At 40.5% G+C, this 21,033-nt stretch overlaps 1 protein-coding gene across 2 annotated transcripts; it reads right to left on the bottom strand.

Annotated features, from left to right (window-relative positions):
- Positions 1-1,423: 1,423 nt before the first annotated feature.
- Positions 1,424-20,555, bottom strand: LOC118367189 (serine/threonine-protein kinase 17B-like). 2 transcript variants are annotated; one of them, XM_035750333.2, is made up of 8 exons: positions 20,334-20,555; positions 19,826-19,961; positions 16,796-17,008; positions 7,517-7,655; positions 6,949-7,075; positions 6,757-6,805; positions 6,399-6,578; positions 1,424-6,152 (listed from the first exon to the last, which is right to left on the bottom strand). In XM_035750333.2, exons 2-8 carry the CDS (start codon positions 19,942-19,944, stop codon positions 5,927-5,929), a joined length of 1,053 nt encoding a protein of 350 aa, XP_035606226.1. In that variant the 5' UTR covers positions 19,945-19,961; positions 20,334-20,555; the 3' UTR covers positions 1,424-5,926. The 2 variants fall into 2 exon arrangements, with proteins under 2 accessions (XP_035606226.1, XP_035606227.1); XM_035750334.2 differs by lacking the exon at positions 20,334-20,555 and having other exon boundaries at positions 19,826-20,314.
- Positions 20,556-21,033: the final 478 nt, after the last annotated feature.

Consider the following 21,033-nt stretch of genomic DNA (forward strand, 5'->3'; position numbering starts at 1 on the left):
GACTGACTGGTCAGGCAAGCGGTATGTAGGGAGTGGTAAATGAGGAAATATCAGATAATAATCTAGATTATTCTTTTTTTTTTAAAGAGTCGGGTGCATAAACACAGTCTAAGAGAACATGTTCTCCAAAAATAAACCCTGGCATGAGAATGTATCAGCCCTCATGATCTTTAAATTTGACATTTTAGTCATTTAGGAAGTGAACATTATTAATAATAAGGGTTACATGGAGAAAATTGGACCTCTGAAATAAAAATAGATGGCCCTCCCTTCAGTAAAATATATTTGACCTAAACCCTCCCTGAAATGACAAGTGACCCTACCCTATACCCCAAATAATAATTTAAACAAAGTGTATAGCAGAGAACATGTCTACCATAGACCAGAGCCTTAGATATGCAGTTTAAGAAAATGTTCTTCATCCATTAAGCATAACATGCAAACACAGGCATTTAAGTGCACAGGCCTGCGGGCCAGACTGTTGTAAAACTGCCGACCACAGTGGACAAGAGTAGGGATGGAAAGATCTCCTATATAGTAAAAGCATTGCATGAGTCTATCATCGTATTTGCAGATCAGAGAAAAAAAAATGGTATTTTATAAATATTTAATGCAACTATGTAATGTTACATATTAGAAGAATGTTTTTTAGTACCACACAAATGACTGAAATGACAGGCTAAGAATGGACAGGTAGGGCTGTGTGTTCCATCTAATCGAATGCCAAATCAGTGTGTCTTGTTTGCAATGAAACTGTCTTCGTTTGCAAATAATTAAATCTGAGACATCATTAGGAATCTGAGCATGATACTTTAGGCCTACCTTTTCAACCCAGACAGAGTAGGCCTACCAATGCAGAGTAGGCCTACCAATGCAGAGTAGGCCTACCTTTTCAACCCAGACAGAGTAGGCCTACCAATGCAGAGTAGGCCTACCAATGCAGAGTAGGCCTACCAATGCAGAGTAGGCCTACCAATGCAGAATTTTTTTATCTTGAACGGTTTGCTACTCTTCTTCCATGGCTTAACCCAACGAGAGGTCACAGGTATTCACCTAAAAGCTGTCTGGGTTTAAACATCTTCTATTGTACAGAAAGTGAATAGCTTAATCAATTGATAATAACATAATTAGATTATTTTCTACATTGCAGAATAATAGTGAAGATATCAAAACTACGAAATAACACATATGGAATCATGTAATAACCAAGAAAGTGTTAAACAAATCAAAAAATATTTTACATTTGAGATTCTTCAAAGTATCCACCCTTTGCCTTGATGACAGCTTTGCGCACTCTTGGCATTCTCTCAATTAGCTTCATGAGGTAGTCACTTGGATAAATGATGCCCTCTGGTGTATTTTGGACATTGAGAGCGGGCTCCTCCCGTCTATGACGAGTCACATTTATTTATTATGCAGTTAATTCTTTTAATTCTTTATTAATCAGTTACCCAATCAAATCAGGGTCCCCCAGTTACCCACGTGGGCCCCATACTTCCTCTCCTACCCCTATATTTTGATGTTATACAGTAGTTCCAAAAGTGCTGAACAATTGTCCCTGGAAATATCTGGATATTATACTGAACAAAAATGTAAACACAACATGCAAAAAATGTCAATGATTTTACAGAGTTGCAGTTCATATAAAGGAAATCAGTCAATTGAAATAAATTCATTACACCCTAATCTATGGATTTCACAACGAGGCAGGGGCGCAGCCATGGGTGGGCATAGGCCCAGATCGTCTGTAAGTCAAAGTCCATTCTGACGGCCGTACAAAATGAAAAAGCAGTGGCGCTCTCACAAATATAATCAAGTTTTACAAGTCCACTACTGTGCCAATTGGTCTCAGCAATACAAAACAATAGCGTTACAACAGTGAATCTCCTACAACTGTAATCAAGTCCATTTTTTGTCACTTGAACAGCTCATAATAAATGTCTGGAATGGCATCAAACATTCCGCCTTTTCTGCTCCAGCCATTATCATGACACCATTCTCCCCAATTAAAAAAGGTGCCACCAACCTCCTGTGGTAATCAAAGTCATATACCAGTTGAGCTCCTACAAATAATCAAGTTGTACAAGTCCACTTTGCGCCAATTGGTGACAGCAGCACCTCAAACGTCTGTGTTTTCATTTGAAATGTCTTTGAACTGATGGTAATGATTACTAAACCAATGTAATTACGTAGCGGTGTTCAAGTTCTCCGTATGGATGACAGCATACATTGAGTGTTTGGCCGTGGCCGGAGAAGTCCCTCTCCAAGACAAAGGCTATTGTGTGTGCCAGGCCGGTGACATCTCTCTGGTAAACCTTGAGGCCCACAAACAAGAAAGTCTTCGCACCTTTTTTGAACTGACATGTTCAGTTGAGGTCGACTGGCAGTTAGGCTTCATAACAATCCAGATTCAATGATCAATACTGAGAACCCCTTGAAGCATTTGTATATTATTTCATAACTTCACAGGTGGATGGGCTTCCATGTGAATGAATGCTCAACAGAGCACTTCCAATTCATGTTCTTCACTGTCAAAAGTGTTCCGTACTAGGACCGTCCATATATCCCAAAAATAATCCTCCTCCTGGTAACACTGTACAAATATCTCAAAAATGTTCCTGTTCATCGACTGCATTACTAAAATGTTTTCCTGTCCATGATTCAGTGAATTCCATAACCTTTACCCACATCACTTCCGTAACCCGAAATATTTTATCGTCCTCTCCGCAAGCTTCTCAACGGCATATCCTTTCCTCATAACGGAAACCCATTTTTTCTATTATAAATCCATCTCTAATCACTTTGCCAAAGCGTTCACGCATATCAAACATTCACCACTTTAAAAGCAAACCATATTTACATTTTGTCACCCGTTACCAAAACATATTTTTGTTAAGAGATGCTATCAATACTATATTCCATATATTCTTAATAAACTATATCCCATATAACCTTAATAAACCCATCTGAAGCCAGTTAAATAAAAGCACAATGTACATCTAAACAAACAAAACACCATCACATTATAGAATTATATTGATAATCAGGTTAGACAAAATGTACATAAAAAAGGGCGAATATAAAGAGGCACACAATCGTAATGACCAAAGTAAAAGGTAATTTGCCCTGAGACGAGGAAATGGAATGAAGAGGGGATAGGACGTAATATATTCGCCTCCATACAGAGACAATCTGTTGACTCCCAATATACAGTGAATTCAGAAAGTATCCAGACCCCTTCCCTTCTTCCACATTGTTACATTTTAGAATAAGACTAACGTATTAAATCAATCAAATAAAAAAATCCACATCTATACACAATAACTGATAATGACAAAGCAACATTTTTTTTACATTTATTTATAAAAAATAGAAATACCTTATTTACATCACTTTTCAGATCCTTTGCTATGAGACTCGAAATTGAGCTCAACTGAATCCTGTTTCCATTGATCATCCTTGAGATGTTTCTACAACTTAACCTGTGGTTAATTCAATTGATTGGACATGATTTGGAAAGGCACATACCTGTCTATATAAAAAGGTCCCACAGTTGACAGTGCATGTCAGAGCAAAAACCAAGCTATAAGGTTGAAGGAATTGTCCGTAGCGCTCCGAGGCACAGTTCTGGGGAAGGACACAAAAACATTTCTGCAGCATTGAAGGTCCAAGAATAGAGTGGCCTCCATCATTCTTAAATGGAAGAAGTTTGGAACCACCAAAACTCTTCCTAAAGAAGGGCCTTGGTCAGGGAGGTCATTAGCTTAAGGCAAATGTGACTGAAGCACTTTCTATTTATCATCTGGGTATTTCATGAATTACTGGAAAATAACCATGTCCTCTGAAGTGTTTTTAATTCCATGTTTTAAAAAAAAAGTATAACTTGAAAACAACTTATTTTCTTATGTTCACCAAAGTAATCTAATCTGTATCCCTTTAATCAGCATTAAAAAGCTATTCAATTTTTCTAGGGCTAGGAGTCCTTTAAAGCTCAATGGGAATCAGGTACAGTGCATTTGGAAAGTATTCAGACCCTGACTTTTTCTACATTTTGTTAATGTACAGCCTTGTTCTAAAATTGATTAAATAGTTTTCCCCCTTCAATACCCCATAATGACAAAGCAAAAACAGGTCATTAGAAGCACATTTGGCAACAATTACAGCCTCGAGTCTTCTTGGGTATGACGCTACAAGCGTGGCACAACTGTATTTGGAGAATTTTTCCCTTCACCAATATTGAACTATTTGGCCTAATTGCCAAGTGCCAAGGAAACCTGGTGCTATCCCTATGGTGAAGCATGGTGGTGGCAGCATCATGCTGTGGGAATGTTTTTTTTTAGCAGCAGGGACTGGGAGACTAGTCAGGATCAAATAAAAGACGAATGAAGCAAAGTACAGAGATCCTTGATGAAAACCTGCTCGAGAACGCTCTGGACCTCAGACTGGGGCGTAGGTTCACCTTCGAACAGGACAACAACCCTAAGCACACAGCCAAGACAACGCAGAAGTGACTTCGGGACAAGACTTTGAATGTCCTTGAGTGACCCAGCAGAGCCTGGACTTGAACCCGATCGAACATCCCTGGAAAGAACTGAAACACTCCCCATCCAACCGGACAGAGCTTGAGAGGATCTGCAGAGAAAAATTCCCCAAATACATTGAAGGGGGGGAAAACTATTTAATCAATTTTAGAACAAGGCTCTACATTAACAAAATGTAGAAAAAGTCAGGGTCTGAATACTTTCCAAATGCACTGTACCCGATTCCCATTGAGCTTTAAAGGACTCCTAGCCCTAGAAAAATTGAATAGCTTTTTAATGCTGATTAAAGGGATACAGATTAGATTACTTTGGTGAACATCAGAAAGTTGTTTTCAAGTTATACTTTAAAAAGAAAACATGGAATTAAAAACACTTCAGAGGACATGGTTATTTTCCAGTAATTCATGAAATACCCAGATGATAAATAGAAAGTGCTTCAGTCACATTTGCCTTAAGCTAATGATTAAAGAGGAACTGACAACTTTGCAGAAACATTTGAGTAAGCATGGGTGTGGTGTGAACTGTCCATGAGTCACCTTTTTTCGAGCCCTCTTAAACCGCCTCTATTACTGTGGAATTGTAAACCAGGAGAGTTCAGGTAAACAATAAACACTGTAATTGACAGAAAATAGTGTGACTCATTGGCTTACTTATTATGCAGGCCAAGGCTGGGTAATGTGTGCATAGAAAACCTGTCTTCAATGACGTGTTTTCAGATGTGGTGTGTTGTAGAGTGTCTAAGAACTAGACAAGGGAATGTCAGATGGAATGGAATGGAATATGCCACTCGGCATAAGCCATGGCCCGAAGCTGATGCTTGTTTGAGAGTAGGGAGGTAAAATGCACATCTTGGGTCAAGCAAATAAGCATATAGTACGAGGATACTTTACTTTCACGACCTCAAATAGACTGATTTAGCTTGTATATGCACAGCTCAGTGTTCTTTCGAATGCTTTTAGCACAAAATACTAAAAACACTTTGGGGCGTCTAAGAACACTTTTACGACAAAAATGGCAAAAATGGTCAAGTAATAATTTGCTGACTGTTTAAAATGTCTTAAAAGTTTGTGGTAAAACAGTATAGCATAGATTTCCCTTAAAATATACCTGGCCACCCATTCTCTGTAAATTCAGGGACATAAATGAACCAGACAAAACAAAAGACAAAAACAGCTCACTATAAAATACTATTACTTATTAGATCACAAAGTAAGCTGGTTAACTTTGGTTTGGCCGGACACACTGGATACAAGCGAGCGGTAGAACAGAACTGAATAGCTCTTGGGTAGGCAACAGTGCTGCCTGCAGGTTCATTGCTGCATAAAACCAATAAAATCATAAGGGCAGGTCGCAGGAGGGAGGGCGCTTGCGTCGCTCTTTCCCCCTCAAAAGTCGGAGGCGTGCGTCTCCACCTCAAACCGAAACCTCTTGGCGTGGGTGTGGTGCGAGTCCAAGGTGAAGTTCTCCTTGTCTTCTGGGTCCTCGGGTGGGGCAGCCCACTTGTTACCGGTGCTCCTGTCGCGGGGTGTACGTGGCGCGATGGGCTCGGTAATTGGGTATTGATGCCACAGCCAGGGGTGGGTCATGCAGTCGGCTGCACTGGACCTGTCCCTGTGTGGAGAGGGTGAAGACAGACCAAAGTGAACACCAAGAGGTGAAAGTTCTAGATGAATTTATATCTCACAAAACACAAATATTTCAAATCAAAAAAGGTATAGTAAGTACAAAAACAAGAATTCATTAATTATCATCTGTATTGCTAAACACAATTTGTGACAACATTTCCAGTCAGTAGCAGTACTTCCCTTATGATTTGAATTCCCTGAACTTTTATTGGTCTGCAACATTCCCACTTACTCTGGTGTTTTGACCAGCAGCTTGCGGATGAAGTCGACGGCGAGCTCCGACACCCTGGAGAAGGCCTCTTGGCTGTAGTCCACATTGACTTGGGACACATTCAGGTACGTCTCCTGTTTGTCGTCCCCTGCAAACGGAGACTCGCCCGTCACCAGCATGTAGGCTATCACCCCCACACTCCTTAGGAACAACACACCCATGACACAGTTAGTACAAATGTGTCAGAGTACACACGCGTGTTGACCTGCAAACACACACTTCACACAAGTGCCTCAGGCAGGCAGGCAGGCAGGCAGGCACAGACGCACATATCTATCAACAGTCATTGAATTTGATAGTGTTGATTGTGATGACTCACCACAAGTCAGTTGCTGTGGTGATAGGCTCGTAGTTCAGAATTTCTGGAGCTAAGCTCGTAGTTTAGAATGGAATAACAAGGGAGAAAGAGAGGCCAGATCATTACATCGCAACATTGATAGTGTAGAAAGTCAGACTTATTTGCAACTGGTTTAGGGAATGTTGGACGTAAGTTAAATGGACGTTGCCTTACCCACGTACTCGGGCGTGCCCAAGATCTCTCGGAGCTCTCCGACTGTGCCCAGTTTGCGCGCCAGGCCAAAGTCCACAATCTTTATGTCCCCCAGCGGAGCCAGGCTGGTCAAGAGAATGTTCTGGGGCTGTAAGAAATAGGGAAGAGTAGTCCAATAGGGTGACATAAGTTTGTGCAGGGTCATAATACAGCTGTATACAGCACAATCCTTTCTGCATGTGATCATGTTTACAGGGGAGAAGTGGGCGGCAGGTATCCTAGCAGTTAAGGGCGTTTGGCCAGTAACCAAAAAGTCACTGGTTTGAATCCCCAAGCTGACTAGGTGAACAACCTGTCGTTGCGTCCTTGAGCAAGGCACTTAACCCTAACTGCTCCTGTAAGTCGTTCTGGTAAAATGTAAATATGCAGGTGGTGATGTAAAGATTAATAAAGGGAGCAAATAAAGTTGAGAAGTGTATTTTAGGTGTATGCACGTGTTGTTGTATGCGTGTGTGCGCAGTGCACTTCTGTTTGTAAACTAGCCTGTGTGTGTGTGTGTGTGTGCATTAAGAGGGGTGGAGGGACAGACCTTGAGGTCCAGGTGCACCACGCTGGTCTGGTGGAGGAGGTGGACACCCTCCAGCATCTGTCTGATCAGGCGTGTGATCTGGCCCTCTGGGAGCAGCTCATCACAGTCACAGTAGTCAAAGATCTCACCTCCTGCCGCACTGTGAAACACAGTTGTCAGTACTGACACAGTGTCTAATGCTAAATATCATAAATTGTTGCATTCTTACATTCATAAAACCTAGGTGGTTTTGGCTCTGATGAGCGTATAAGTCTGTTTCATATGATTTCAGGTTTGGCAACAGATAATTGGCTATTTCTAATAGTCTATTCCATCCCTTTCAGAGTTTACAAGGCACTCTGCTTTCGTGGAAGGATTAGTAAAGCTTTCTTCAAAACTCAATGAAACAAATAGGGAGGGTTGAAACGTTTCTATTAGAGTTGGCGCTCAATACACAAGAGTGCCAAGGGTGGAGTTTAGGAACAACAGAACTTTCAAACCTAAGGACAGAATGTGGATTGAATTCTTTATCTCCAATCTACATTCTAGTTTCTGTTTTGCTGGATTCAGAGAAAAGGTGTACTCGTTCCAATGAAGTTCAAAGCGCAATCACTAGGGATTGTTAATGGTTAACTGGTTAGCCTCTGAAAATACATCTGGTCATGCTTAACGGTCTATAGGTTAATTTGTATAATTCTGTGGAATTAAATTGGCACCCGTTATGTATAGGGCTGTTGCGGTGACTGCAGGGCTGGGCAATATTTCAAATTAATGTCTTTGCACGATATTCCAAATGTCTGTATTGCACAAATCAAGATTGTGTTATTTTTCATGTGTTTATGTCCGCTTGTTCTCGCGTTGTATTTTTAGTCTCGTCTCCTTCGCTGTGTGCACCTTCCCATTCACAACAGAGATCTGTGTATCCATCTCGTCATTATACACATCTCCGCCCTAACAATGGGAATCATTGTCCAAAAGGCAGCAGACAAGCTAATGTCCAAAATAAGCCCATACTGTAGAAACGCATTGGCCTTATTTTGGACAGATTTTTAGCAAGAGTGAAACCTCTCGGGTTTGCCTCTTCCTCTATGGTTTACACACACACCCTGAGCCCCTCCCGCTACCTCTCTCACCAACACAGTTGAGAGAGATCACAGCATCTCTAAAAAGCGGTTTCAACTCGCCATTTGCATTTGAGGTTTGGTCCAACAGAAATCGGTCACATGGACAAACACATTGAAACATTATTTTACTGTAATAAAGGAGAAGTTAAAAAGGGTATCATTATGAAAGTTGTCTCAATTACTCAAATTGCATGGAGAGTAGTGACTAAAATGAGAGTATCAATGAATATTGATGCTGGAAAATGAATGCTCAGTTTGTTGCACTGCATTGGGGCACCAAATAACGTTATACTAGCTGTCAAGTCTGTTTTACAAATGTGCAATAAGCATAAAACACAATTATATATGGAATTGGAAACTCGTTCTCCTTCTGAGAAATAAGATAGGCGACTTGATTTCAACACCTGAACAGTGTACAGGCTAACATGCTTTTCAAACAGTTGGAGACAGGCAGAAGGGTATGTTCATAACAAATCAACTGTTCAAATAGATCCAAGTTGGCTAAACTTGAAATACAAAGATTAGCTGGCTAATCACTAGCAAGTTGGCTTGAGACATTGTTGATGAGACCTGTGTTAATTTATATAGTTTAATGCCTGCTACAAGAAGTTATCATTAGTGAATGTGCATTATGCATGGTTCTAGTTATATTTGTGACAAAAAAGGGGCATTTTCATAGACAGACTTGAAGGCCAGAAAGTGCTTATTACAAAAGAAAAAGCAGGTTAAACTATTGATACAATAATTCAATTGTTGTAACTAATGGTTGTGGATGGCTTATATTTAGGTACAACTTCACAAGAACTGCATTCATTAAATTATTGCTGACTGATTCAAATGCAGTGTGGTTGACCTTTAAAATTGTGCAATGCTTATTTAGAGAAAATATATTAAGGTGTACGGTATCATTCAAAAAAGTTTGGACACCTCATTCCAGGGTTTCTTTTTATTTTCTACATTGTAGAATAATAGCGAAGACATCAAAACTATGGAATAACATATGAAATCATGTAGTAACCAAAAAAAAGTGTTAAACAAATCAAAAATAAATGTTATATGTAGCCACCCTTTGCCAGCTTTGTAAACTCTTAGCATGCTCTCCAACCAGCTTCACCTGGAAGGCGTTTCCAACAGTCTTGAGAGTTCCCACATATGCTGAGCACTTGTTGGCTGCTTTTTCTTCACTCTGCAGTCCAACTCATCCAAAACCATCTCAATTGGGTTTAGGTCGGGTGATTGTGGAGGCCAGGTCATCTGATACATCACTCAGCCTGGAGGCGTGTTGGGTCATTGTCCTGTTAAAATACAAATTAATCTTCCCCCTAAGCGCAAACCAGATGGGATGGCGTATCGCTGCAGAATGCTGTGGTAGCCATGCTGGTTAAGCATGCCTTGAATATATATATTTTTTAAAGACAGTTTCACCAGCAAAGCACTCCCACACCATCACACCTCTTCCTCCATGCTTCACGGTTGAAAAGACACATGTGGAGATCATCCGCTCACCTACTACGCATCTCAAAAGACACAGCAGTTGGAACCAAAAATGTCAAATTCGGACTCAGACCAAAAGGATAGATTTCCACCAGACTAATATCCATTGTTCTTGTTTCTTGGCCCAAGCAAGTGTGTTCTTCTTATTGCTGTCTGTTAGAAGTGGTTTCTTTGCAGCGATTCGACAATGAAGGCCTGATTCATGCAGTCTCCTCTGAAAAGGATGATGTTGAGATGTTTCTGTTACTTAAACTCTGAAAAATATATTTGGGTTGCAATTTTGAGGCTGGTAACTCAAATGAACTTATCCTCTGCAGCTGAGGTAACTCTGGGTCTTCCTTTCCTGTGGCTGTCCTCATGAGTGTCATCATAGCGCTTGATGGTTTTTGTAATTGCAATGGAAGAAACTTTCTTGTTCTTGAAATTTCCCAGATTGACTGAACTTCATGCCTCAAAGTAATGATGGACTGTGGTTTCTCATTGTTTATTTGAGCAGGTCATGCCATAATATGGACTTGGTCTTTTACCAAAAAAGGGCTATGTACCACCCTACCTTGGTCACAACACAAATGATTGTCTCAAACATTTAACAAGGAACACCTGTTAATTGAAATGCATTCCAGGTGATTGATTACCTTACAAAGCTGGATGAGAGAATGGCAACAGTGTGCAAAGCAGTCATCAAGGCAAAGGGTAGCGACTTCGAAAAATCTCAAGATTCGAAATTTTTCATTTGTTTAACACTTTTTTGGTTACTACATGATTCCATGTGTTATACAGTGCCCTCCAAAAGTATTCATCCCCCTCTGCGTTTTTTCCTATTTTGTTGCATTACAACCTGTAATTTAAATAGATTTTTATTTGGATTTCATGTAATGGACATACACAAAATATTTGTGAAATAAAAAAATAATCATTTTACTGGTGCATATGTATTCACCCCTTTGCTATAAAGTCCCTAAATAAGATGTGCAACCAATTCCCTTCAGTCACATAATTAGTGCCTTCCACATGAAGTAATTTATAAATACATACACACACACACACACACACACACCCCTCACTGCTCAAAAAAATAAAATAAAATAGTTTTATTAAATACTTTTTTTCCTACAAATGGCTTCCAGTAATGTTTTTATTTGCAATGCCTGGGCATGCTCCTGATGAGGCGGCGGATGGTCCCTGAGGGATCTCCTCCCAGAACTGGACTAAAGCATCCGCCAACTCCTGGACAGTCCGTCCTCCGCCTCCCACTACAACATGCTCCTGATGAGGCAGTAGTGTGTGTGGCTTCACGGCGGATGGTCTCCTGAGGGATCTCCTCCCAGAACTGGACTAAAGCATCCGCCAACTCCTGGACAGTCCAGATGTGCTCAATTGGAACGGGCAGGCCAGTTGAATGCCTTCCTCTTGCAGGAACTGCTGACACACTCCAGCCACATGAGGTCTAGCATTGTCTTGCATTAGGAGGAACCCAGGGCCAACCGCACAGCATATGGTCTCACAAAGGCGGTACCATGGCAGTCAGGCTACCCTGGCGCACATGGAGGGCCTCCCCAAAGAAATGCTCATGACTCCACTGTCATGCTGGAGGATTTGCAGGCAGTTGTCTCCAACTCTGTCACGCCTGTCACATGTGCTCAGTGTGAACCTGCTTTCATCTGTGAAGAGCATAGACCATGGTGTGTTCTCTGGCAAACTCCGGAGCTGTGAGGGGAGCACAACCCCCGGCACCTCATGCCACCTCCAGGCTCTGATCAGGCCCTACACCCAAACAAGGGCACTGCGTTCATCCACCTCTGGGCCTGCTCGCCTCCCTACCACTGAGGATGAGTACAGTTCAGTCTCATGCTCAGCCCAGTCAAAACTGAGAAGTTCTGTGGCTGCAGCTCTGGCCTATAATTTCCCCTGTTGTCTATTCCATTTGCGCAACAGCATGGATGTACAATCAGTGTTGCTCCCAGTTTGATTTCAGAAGTGTGATTGACTTGAGTTACATTGTGTTGTGTCCCCTTTGACACGTTCTGAAAGGCCCCAGAGTCTGCAACACCACCAAGCAAGCACCATGAAGACCAACATCTACAAACAGGTCAGGAACAAAGTTGTGGAGAAGCACAGATCAGGGTTTGGATATTTAAAAAATATTCGAAACTTTGAACATCCCATGGAGTCCCATTAAATCCGTTATTTAAAAAAATTGAAAGAATATAGCACCACAACAAACCTGCCAAGAGAGGGCCCCCGCCCAAAACTCAGACTAGGCAAGAAGGGCATTAATCAGAGAAGCAACAAAGAGATCAAAGGTAGCCCTGATGGAGCAGCAAAGCTCCACAGTGGAAGTCCATAGGACTCACAAGCCAAGTGAGGATATTTAAAAATATTCGAAACTTTGAACATCCCATGGGCTCACACAACAGAATGGCCAGAAAAAAGCCATTGCAAAGAGAAAAAATAAGCAAACACATTTGGTGTTTGCCTAAAGAAGAATGGCCAGAAAAAAAAGCCATGCTTAATGGGAGACTTCCAAAACATATTGAAGAAGGTACTCTGGTCAGATGAGACTAAAATTGAGCTTTTTGGGCATCAAGGGATGGCGCAAACCCAACACCTCTCATCGTCCCAAGAAAATCATCCCCACATTGAAATATGGTGGTGGCAGCATCATGCTGTGGGGATGTTTTTCCCCATCGGCAGGAACTGGGAAACTAGTCAAAATTGAATGGATGATGAATGGCGCTAAATACAGGGAAATCTTTTAGGGGAAACCGGTTTCAGTCTTCCAGAGATTTGAGACTAGGATGGAGTTTCACCTTCCAGCAGGCCAATGAAACCCCACCTCTTTAAATGCCTTGGAATACCTAGGATAGAATCATAAAGAACCCATTAATGAAGGAGCCAGTTTTCTCAAACATTCCCCCTTGTAGACACAGCTGCAAGTGTCTTGGGGTAAAGCAAAAGGTTTAGATGCAGAACTGAGCATGCGTGTTGTTTCACAAAAAATATTTTGCAAAGTGGCTGTTCAACCCCCACTGGAAATGTAAATGATGAAAAGATATGGTCATAGCTCTCAACCCTAGGTGGCTTAATAGCGCCACACCGGAGTCATCATGAGTAATAATGAGTCATCACTACTGGGTAAAATTCCACAAGACCGTTGAGCCACGGTAATCTCCTTTTATGCACTCTGAATGCACCAATTTGTGGCTTAAAAATGCAGGTTTAAAAAAAAAAAAAAAGTGTTGGAGATTAAAGTAAAAGCGCAATATTTGCCATGTAAAAAAGCTCACGTTTAAGTTTCTTGCTCAGAACATATGAAAGCTGGTGGTTCCTTTTAAGATGACAGGCTCTGGATGGCTTATAGTCTGTATTGCCAGCCTAATCTCGGGCCTTGATAGGCTTGAAGTCATAAACAGCACAATGCTTGAAGCACAATGCCTACCAATGCTCAGTCGGACAGACTTAATTATAATATAACACAGAAATACGAGCCTTAGGTCATTGATCAAATCCAGAAACTATCCATTCTTTCAGGGAAATATGGAAACGCTCGCTTATTTTATCTGGCAATGTCATAACTATACAATCTGGCAAATTACATACTACCTTTGTTAATGAAGCACTGGTTTTACCTATACCCTGATTCAGATGCTACATTTTGGATCAAAGATAACATTTGCACAACCTTCAAATTGTCATAATTATGTACAAAAAATACGGTCTTTGTTAAGAAGCACTGGTTTTCAAAGTTCGCAGCCCAATTTGTAAGTAACTAAATATGCAGGTTTAAAAAAATATATACATTTGTATTTTTTAAGAAAGGCTGGTAAATCGTTAAATCATCATAAGTACTAAAGTTAACACCTTTGGCTCTTGCTGCACTTGCAGAAAAAAAAAGGTAGTCAGCCTAAACAGATGGCACTATGCATTCCACTCAGGGGGGCAAGACTCCTGAACAGGTGCAATTTGCATGCTACTCTCTGTTTATTAAATGTTCTCCGAGTCTGGCATCCGCAAGTTCCCCACCATTAAACCAGTATTTTGGTCAATAACAAAAGTTTCTAGCCAATGACTCAAAATGGTATTTTGGTCCATTCCTCCATGCAGATCTCCTCTAGAGCAGTGAAAACAGACTTAACTCCCTCCAAAGATTTCTCTATATAAAACCAATTAATTTATTTCGGACTAAACATTACAGATGGTGAAGATGTGATGGCATCCGCCAAAAACCCAGATCCAGCCGTCACTGCCAGAAAGTGTGATTCCACTGTTTCCAGCTCCAGAGTCCAATGGTGGCAACACTCCAGCCGACACTTGGCATGGTGATCTTAAGCTTGTGTGTGTCTGCTCGGCCATGGAAACCCATTTCATGAAGCTCCCGACGAACAGTTCTTGTGCCGACGTTGCTTCCAGAGGCAGTTTGGAACTTGGTAGTGAGTGTTGCAACCAAGGACCGGTGCTTCAGCACTCGGCGGTCCCTTTCTGTGAGCTTGTGTGGCCTACCTCTCAGAGAGCGGGACAAGCGGCATGAAGCTCTACTCCTAACAAGTTTAACTTCAAACCCAATTGTTTGCGTATTTAACTAAACCCATGTCATCTGAGGTGAAGAGTGATATATAAATAGACTTGTGCAGTACTGACGCTCAGGTTAATTTTGTGTTTTATGTTCAAGTTGTAAATGTTAATGTGTTGTAAATGTTCATATGGTATACAGTGTTCAGCTGTAGGCTACAGTTTTATGAAGGTGCTGAGCAGACCATCCTGCTGGGGGTCTGTCCTCATCCTCCAGCCTTAATCATCTACATTTAGAATACGGTCTTAACCAGATCGACTTAGGCCTACAGTCAGTGCAGGTAAGACAACTACATATCACTGTCGCATATTGAATTACTGAAATTATTTTCAATACTTCCAAAACAAATAATAGCCTACATATTTCTGGCGCAAAAATGAGCATGGGACGGGAGTGATTTTTTAAATATGGAAGGGACATGGAAGTTCTGAGGTTATAGAACTGTTGCAAGATCAGGAACAGTACAGGAAAACAATTAACATGACAAGATGGGACAGGAATTACTACTAGTCTAGCCTACAAAAGTAACCTACAAAATGGATCGGCAGAAAAGCACCGCCTCCATTCACTTTTTGAGTGCATGCAGATGACATGTATTTTTTCGCCTGCCCATGTGATAACAGGCTATTCTAAATCGAAACTGTTTACATATTAGTAAAGACAAGACTCAATTGAGAATAGTCTGATCAGAGAGAACAGCTGTGCAGCCTGAGGCAAGGAACAGAGTGCAAGCTTTTTTTTGTGCTACTTTCTCAAATCATCAACAGCCTATAGTTGTACCATGCTGTTTTGATTTAGAAGACAGTCTAAGGTTTGTATCATTCACAACTAAAGTTACAAATAACTCTCAATCTACCATATAGGACCTGTTTCAAATGATAACTTTTACACTCAATACAGCCACTTCATATGTGCACTCACTAATGGGGAAAAATATATTTATATTTTCAATTATATGCATCTTTCTATAAAATCAGATAAAATAATGGCACGGGACTTAAGCATATCTTGTCTTCTAAATGAACATGCCTACAGCCTATGGCATGGAGCATAGCCAGATAACATAAGCCAACAGTAGGCCAACTCATATTCTGTTCTTCTGAAATACAAGAGCTTCCTATCATGTTGCTTTAGAACTGACTAAAATAACTAATGGATTGATTGTGATGGTGTACATTAAATGTATTTATTATACTTATTTTTTTATGTAGATGTTCAAAAGGAGTGCATCAGCAGCTTGTATGGGAAGATGCCTAGAAATGCTAAACAGGTTTATATTAATAAACGGTCAATTACTGTAAATTGTAAAAATAAATAAGAATTTGTTCTTAACAGACTTGCCTAGTTAAATAAAGGCTAAATTAAAAAATAATCTCTACTGTTTTATTGGTTTTTATATTAACTTTCTTTTGCTGTCCAGAAGGCTAAGGCACCATCCTAGCCATAGCAACCCATCCTAGTTGTTGGTATTAGATTCCCCATCTTTTAGGTTCTAACAGAGATTTTTTTAGCTCTGTCATATATGGAACTGCTCACATTAGGTGCGCTGTTAAGAACTGTGTTTTTCCACAAATTAAATTTTGGCAAATATTTGAAAACTGCATTTTATTAACTGCTTCATTACAGGGGTTGCATGCTCAATTATAAGATATAGCCTTTTGACTGTAAAATGATAGGCTTGCTATTGTTGCATGTTTCCATTCAGCTCTTAATGAAAAATGTCAGTTCCTGGTATGCATGCATAGTATTTTCTGTTGGTCACGTCCCTTTAGTCTTGTAAAAAAAATATAACCATTTGCTGACCCGGTTAATGAGGGGGGGGGGTTAGTCAGAAGCAAAATGTGTCTAAATTTGCATCCATAGCAATCACACATTATAGTGTCTCAGGTATATGATAAAGTGTTCAGATTTTAAATAGCCTATCATCTGTCCTGTACATTATACATTCATTTTTTTAAAACATACATGAGTTAAGGAGCTGACAGATGTAGTGGAGGAAGCTGATGGGTGTGAAGTGGATGTTGTGGGAACAATGAACATTTCAAATGTTACCGACTGAACTGATTGCATTGAGTGCAACATTTTTTAAAAATGTTTTAAATAATAACTCACTATTCCAGCAGCAGTATTATGTCGTGGTCTGTCTCGTAGGCAGCTTGCAGGTTGACCACACGAGGGTTGTTGCGGGCCGCCTCCAGCACGGCCATCTCGTGCACCACCTCGGCCCGACAATCTCGGCCCTGCCTCCGCTTCCGCAGGAACTTGGCGGCGAACATCTTTCCCGTAGCCTTCTCCATGCACCGCTTCACCACTGCAAATTTCCCCCTGGCACCAAGGACAGAGCGAGGGAGGGCTGAGTAATTTTTTTAAATCACACACTATCTGGGTCATTTTAGTCTTCTCTGAAGGAGACAACATTGTTACCATTTGAACATCAGTTCATACAGTACCAGTCAAAAGTTTAAACACACCTACTCATTCAAGGGTTCTTTATTTTTCTACATTGTTGAATAAAAGAATACATCAAAACTATGAAATAACAAATGGAATCATGTAGTAACCAAAAAGGGTTAAACAAATCCAAATATATTTTAGATCCCTCAAAATAGCCACCCTTTGCCTTGATGACAGCTTTGCACAGGTGGCATTCTCCCAACCAGCTTAACCTGGAATGCTAATCCAACAGTTTTGAAGGACTTCCCACATATACTGAGCTCTTATTGGGTGCTTTTTCTTCACTCTGCGAGCCAACTCGTCCCAAACCAATCTCAATTAGGTTGAGGTTAGGTGATTGTGGAGGCCAGGTCATTGATACAGCCCTCCATCACTCTCCTTCTTGGTCAAATAGCCCTTGCACAGCCTGGAGGTGTGTTAGGTCATTGTCCTGCTGAAAAACGAATGGCGTATCACTGCAAAATGCTGTGGTAGCTATGCTTGTTAAGTGTACCTTGAATTCTAAATAAATCACCGACAACTTCACCAGCAATGCAGCCCCACACCATCACATCACCACCGCCATACTTCATGGAGGGAACCACACATGCGGAGATCATCTGTTTATTTACTATGAGTCTCACAAAGATACAGCAGTTAGAACCAATATTTTCAGATTTTGACTCATCAGACCAAAGAACAGATTTTCCTCGGTCTAATGTCCATTGCTTGTTTCTTCGACAAAGCAAGTCTCTTCTTATTGGTGTCCTTTAGTGGTTTCTTTACAACAATTTGACCATGAAGGCCTGATTCACGCAGTGTCCTCTGAAAAGTTGATGTTGAGATGTGTCTTTTAGTTGAACTGAAACATTTACTTTGGGCTGCAATTTCTGAGGCTGGTAACTGTAATGAACTTATCCTCCGCAGCAGAGGTAAATCTGGGTCTTCCTTTCCTGTGGCGGTCCTCATGAAACCAGTTTCATCATAGCGCTTGATGGTTTTTGCAACAGCACTTGAACTTTAAAAGTTATTGAAATATTATGGATTGATTGACCGTCATGTCTTAAAGTAATGATGGACTGTCATTTCTCTTTGCTTATTTGAAGTATTCTTGCCATAATATGGACTTGGTCTTTTACCAAATAGGGCTATCTGCTGTATACCAACCCTACCTTGTCACAACAACTGATTGACTCAAATGCATTACGGAAAGAATTTCCACAAATTAACTTTTACCAAGGCACACCTGTTAATTGAAACGCATTCCAGGTGACTAACGCACAAAGCTGGTTGAGAGAAAGCTTTGCACACTCTTGGCAATCATCAAGGAAAAGGGTGGCTACTTTTAAGAATTTCATATATAATATATTTTGATTTGTTTAACACTTTTTTGGTTATTACATGATTATGTGTTATTTCATAGTCTTGATGTCTTCACTATTATTCTAAAATGTACAAAAAGTACAAATAAAGAAAAACCCTGGAATGAGTGAGTGTGTCCAAACTTGACTGGTACTGTATGTAAATGTAAAATGTACATTTAGGTCATTTAGCAGACGCTCTTGACCAAAGTTTTAGTGGCCCTCCTGTTGACAGCGGAGAGGAAATGTTGCAGGTTTAAAGCAAGTTCTCTGGATTTTACACATTTTCCATTGGGCGGTGAGAACGTTTAACAATTTTATAACAAATTTCATTCAATTCTACTCATTTCGCCATGTGGTAGTGGAAAATGAGCTGTTTTACAGCTAATTTCCTGCAATTCTACACCTTTTGCCACAGGGTGGAGAGAAACGTTTGCCGTTTTTAATATATCTGAGAGAGGCTGACAAACAAATACAAGGGGGGGGTCCTGCAGCTGGTAATTCAACCATGATAACAGATCTTTGTTTGGGCACAAATTCTTAATGTAGCCAACGTTTCCCCTTCAAACTTTGCAAACACCACCAAGAAAGAAAAAACACAAACTGGAAGTTGCCAGACATAGTTGATTTCCTCATTTCTTCTGTGGCTGAATTCAAGTCTGGTTTTCACATGCCCTTGCTTCCTTCCTCCTGAATTGCACTAGTAAGGTTGGGGACACCGGCGATGTGACATACCCTAATGGGTCCTTTATGATAGGCAACAAATGTTAGGTTTGGCTCATGTAGAGCACTTATAGCCACATCGCTTACAAAAGGACAATGAGGTAATCGTATGAAAACGGAACAAAAAATGTCCACCAAGTATGGATTTTCATGAAATTTCATAAAACGAAATGATCTTGTGAGAAATGCCTTTCCATGCATTTATTTGTAGACTTGCCTATTTGGTGCAATTTCTAACATTTAGCCTATCCAACAATAAAAACTCTAGGCACACCAAAACTATCTGATACACAATCTTAGAGGTAGCCTTGCTAGCTATATTGTAGGTAGGCATTTACAGTTGGTAAACAAAGTTCAAGCATCAATGTAGTTAAAAAGTCTAACTATTAGTCAACTACTATAGCTAACCATACTTGAGAGGTGCCATGTTATAGCTAATTTTAAGGATAACGTTATTTCTAATTACATTTGACGCGTTAGTTAGTCCGTAGTATATTGTGATGTATCGCACTATAATCCAAGAGACCAGTAATGCATTGGAGTCAGAAGGTCAAGATGTGAGAAGAGAATGAAGGAATTAGAAAGCTTTAAAAAGGGGGAAATCGTAACGTTAGCATTGGCTCACCTGCCCAACTCGCCGGTGATTTCGTACATACTGTCCATCGGTTCCGTATTGATAAGGGTTTGAATTTCTCCAAGTAACCCAGTAGGTCCATTGCGGTTGTCAAGCCGCCTCCGAGACATCGTTGTGGTTAGCCTGACTGTAGGAATAAATTAGCGCCTGTTAAGGCTGTAGACTAGCTAGCGAAATGTGTTTAGTACTAAACCAGTTAAGGTTAGTTGGCAGTTGTATAGCTAACTAGCGTTTACTAACATCGTTATATTAGCTGGATAACGTTACATAGCTTACTAGCTAAATAACTAGCTAGTTGTAAATGTTTTAGCTGTTGAGAACTTGTTAGCTAGTTGTAGGAAAGCTAGCTAACGTTAGTTACTTGTTTGACAAGACAGGTCAAGAACAACGGTTAACGTCAGCTCATCTACTGTACTGCAGCTAACTAAACAAGCAAACAACACTAATACGTTAGCTAGCTAACGTTACACCTTTCTAGACAGCGAATTACGTCACTCACAAGTTGCCACTTGTGGGGGTTGATTGACAAACGTGCCGAAACTGTCCCTTGTGACATCGTAGAGTCATTTGCGACATTAGTGCCTAGTTTCCTAAAATCCTTCCCCTCGTCGATGTGCCCAAAACGTCTTCTATTTTTTACTACCAATCACCTGTCCACAGGTTTGATATTTGCCGCTTCGTTATGCCCGCAGCTTCTTCGTTGGTATCATGGCGTTCGCACAATTTATTTGTGCATTTATTTGTGCAATGCCGCCACCTGCTGTGAGGTATGGAAGGCCAAGCGTTTACCCGGAACACTTGTAATTATCATTTTCACTTGCTTTTTTCAAGTGTCAAATGTAATTTGCGTGGATGGAAAGAGTCAATTTATATATACAGTGGGGAGAACAAGTATTTGATACACTGCCGATTTTGCAGGTTTTCCTACTTACAAAGCATGTAGAGGTCTGTATTTTTTTTTTATCATAGGTACACTTCAACTGTGAGAGACAGAATCTAAAACAACAATCCAGAAATCAAATTGTATGATTTTTAAGTAATTAATTTGCATCATCCAGTTTGCTTTTCGCACAGCGAGAGATGCAGTTTGGAAGAAAGCGAAGGAAAGCCCCTTTCTGAAAGAGATCAAATTCAGATTAGTTGAGGACCTGATTGCAGCAGACAAGGCAGCAAAGGCAAAGTTGTGGCCTCTTGTACAA

The sequence above is a fragment of the Oncorhynchus keta genome, chromosome 34 (genome assembly GCF_023373465.1).
Source record: "Oncorhynchus keta strain PuntledgeMale-10-30-2019 chromosome 34, Oket_V2, whole genome shotgun sequence".
NCBI lineage: Eukaryota > Metazoa > Chordata > Actinopteri > Salmoniformes > Salmonidae > Oncorhynchus > Oncorhynchus keta.

Coding starts and splice junctions, on each gene's coding strand:
- LOC118367189 (XM_035750333.2), bottom strand. CDS start 19,944: ATGTCTCGGAGGCGGCTTGACAACCGCAATGGACCTACTGGGTTACTT. Junction 7,656..16,795: donor ATAATACTGCTGCTGGAATA/GTGAGTTATTAT, acceptor TGTGTTTCACAG/TGCGGCAGGAGGTGAGATCT. Junction 6,153..6,398: donor CTGCTGGTCAAAACACCAGA/GTAAGTGGGAAT, acceptor CTCTCCACACAG/GGACAGGTCCAGTGCAGCCG.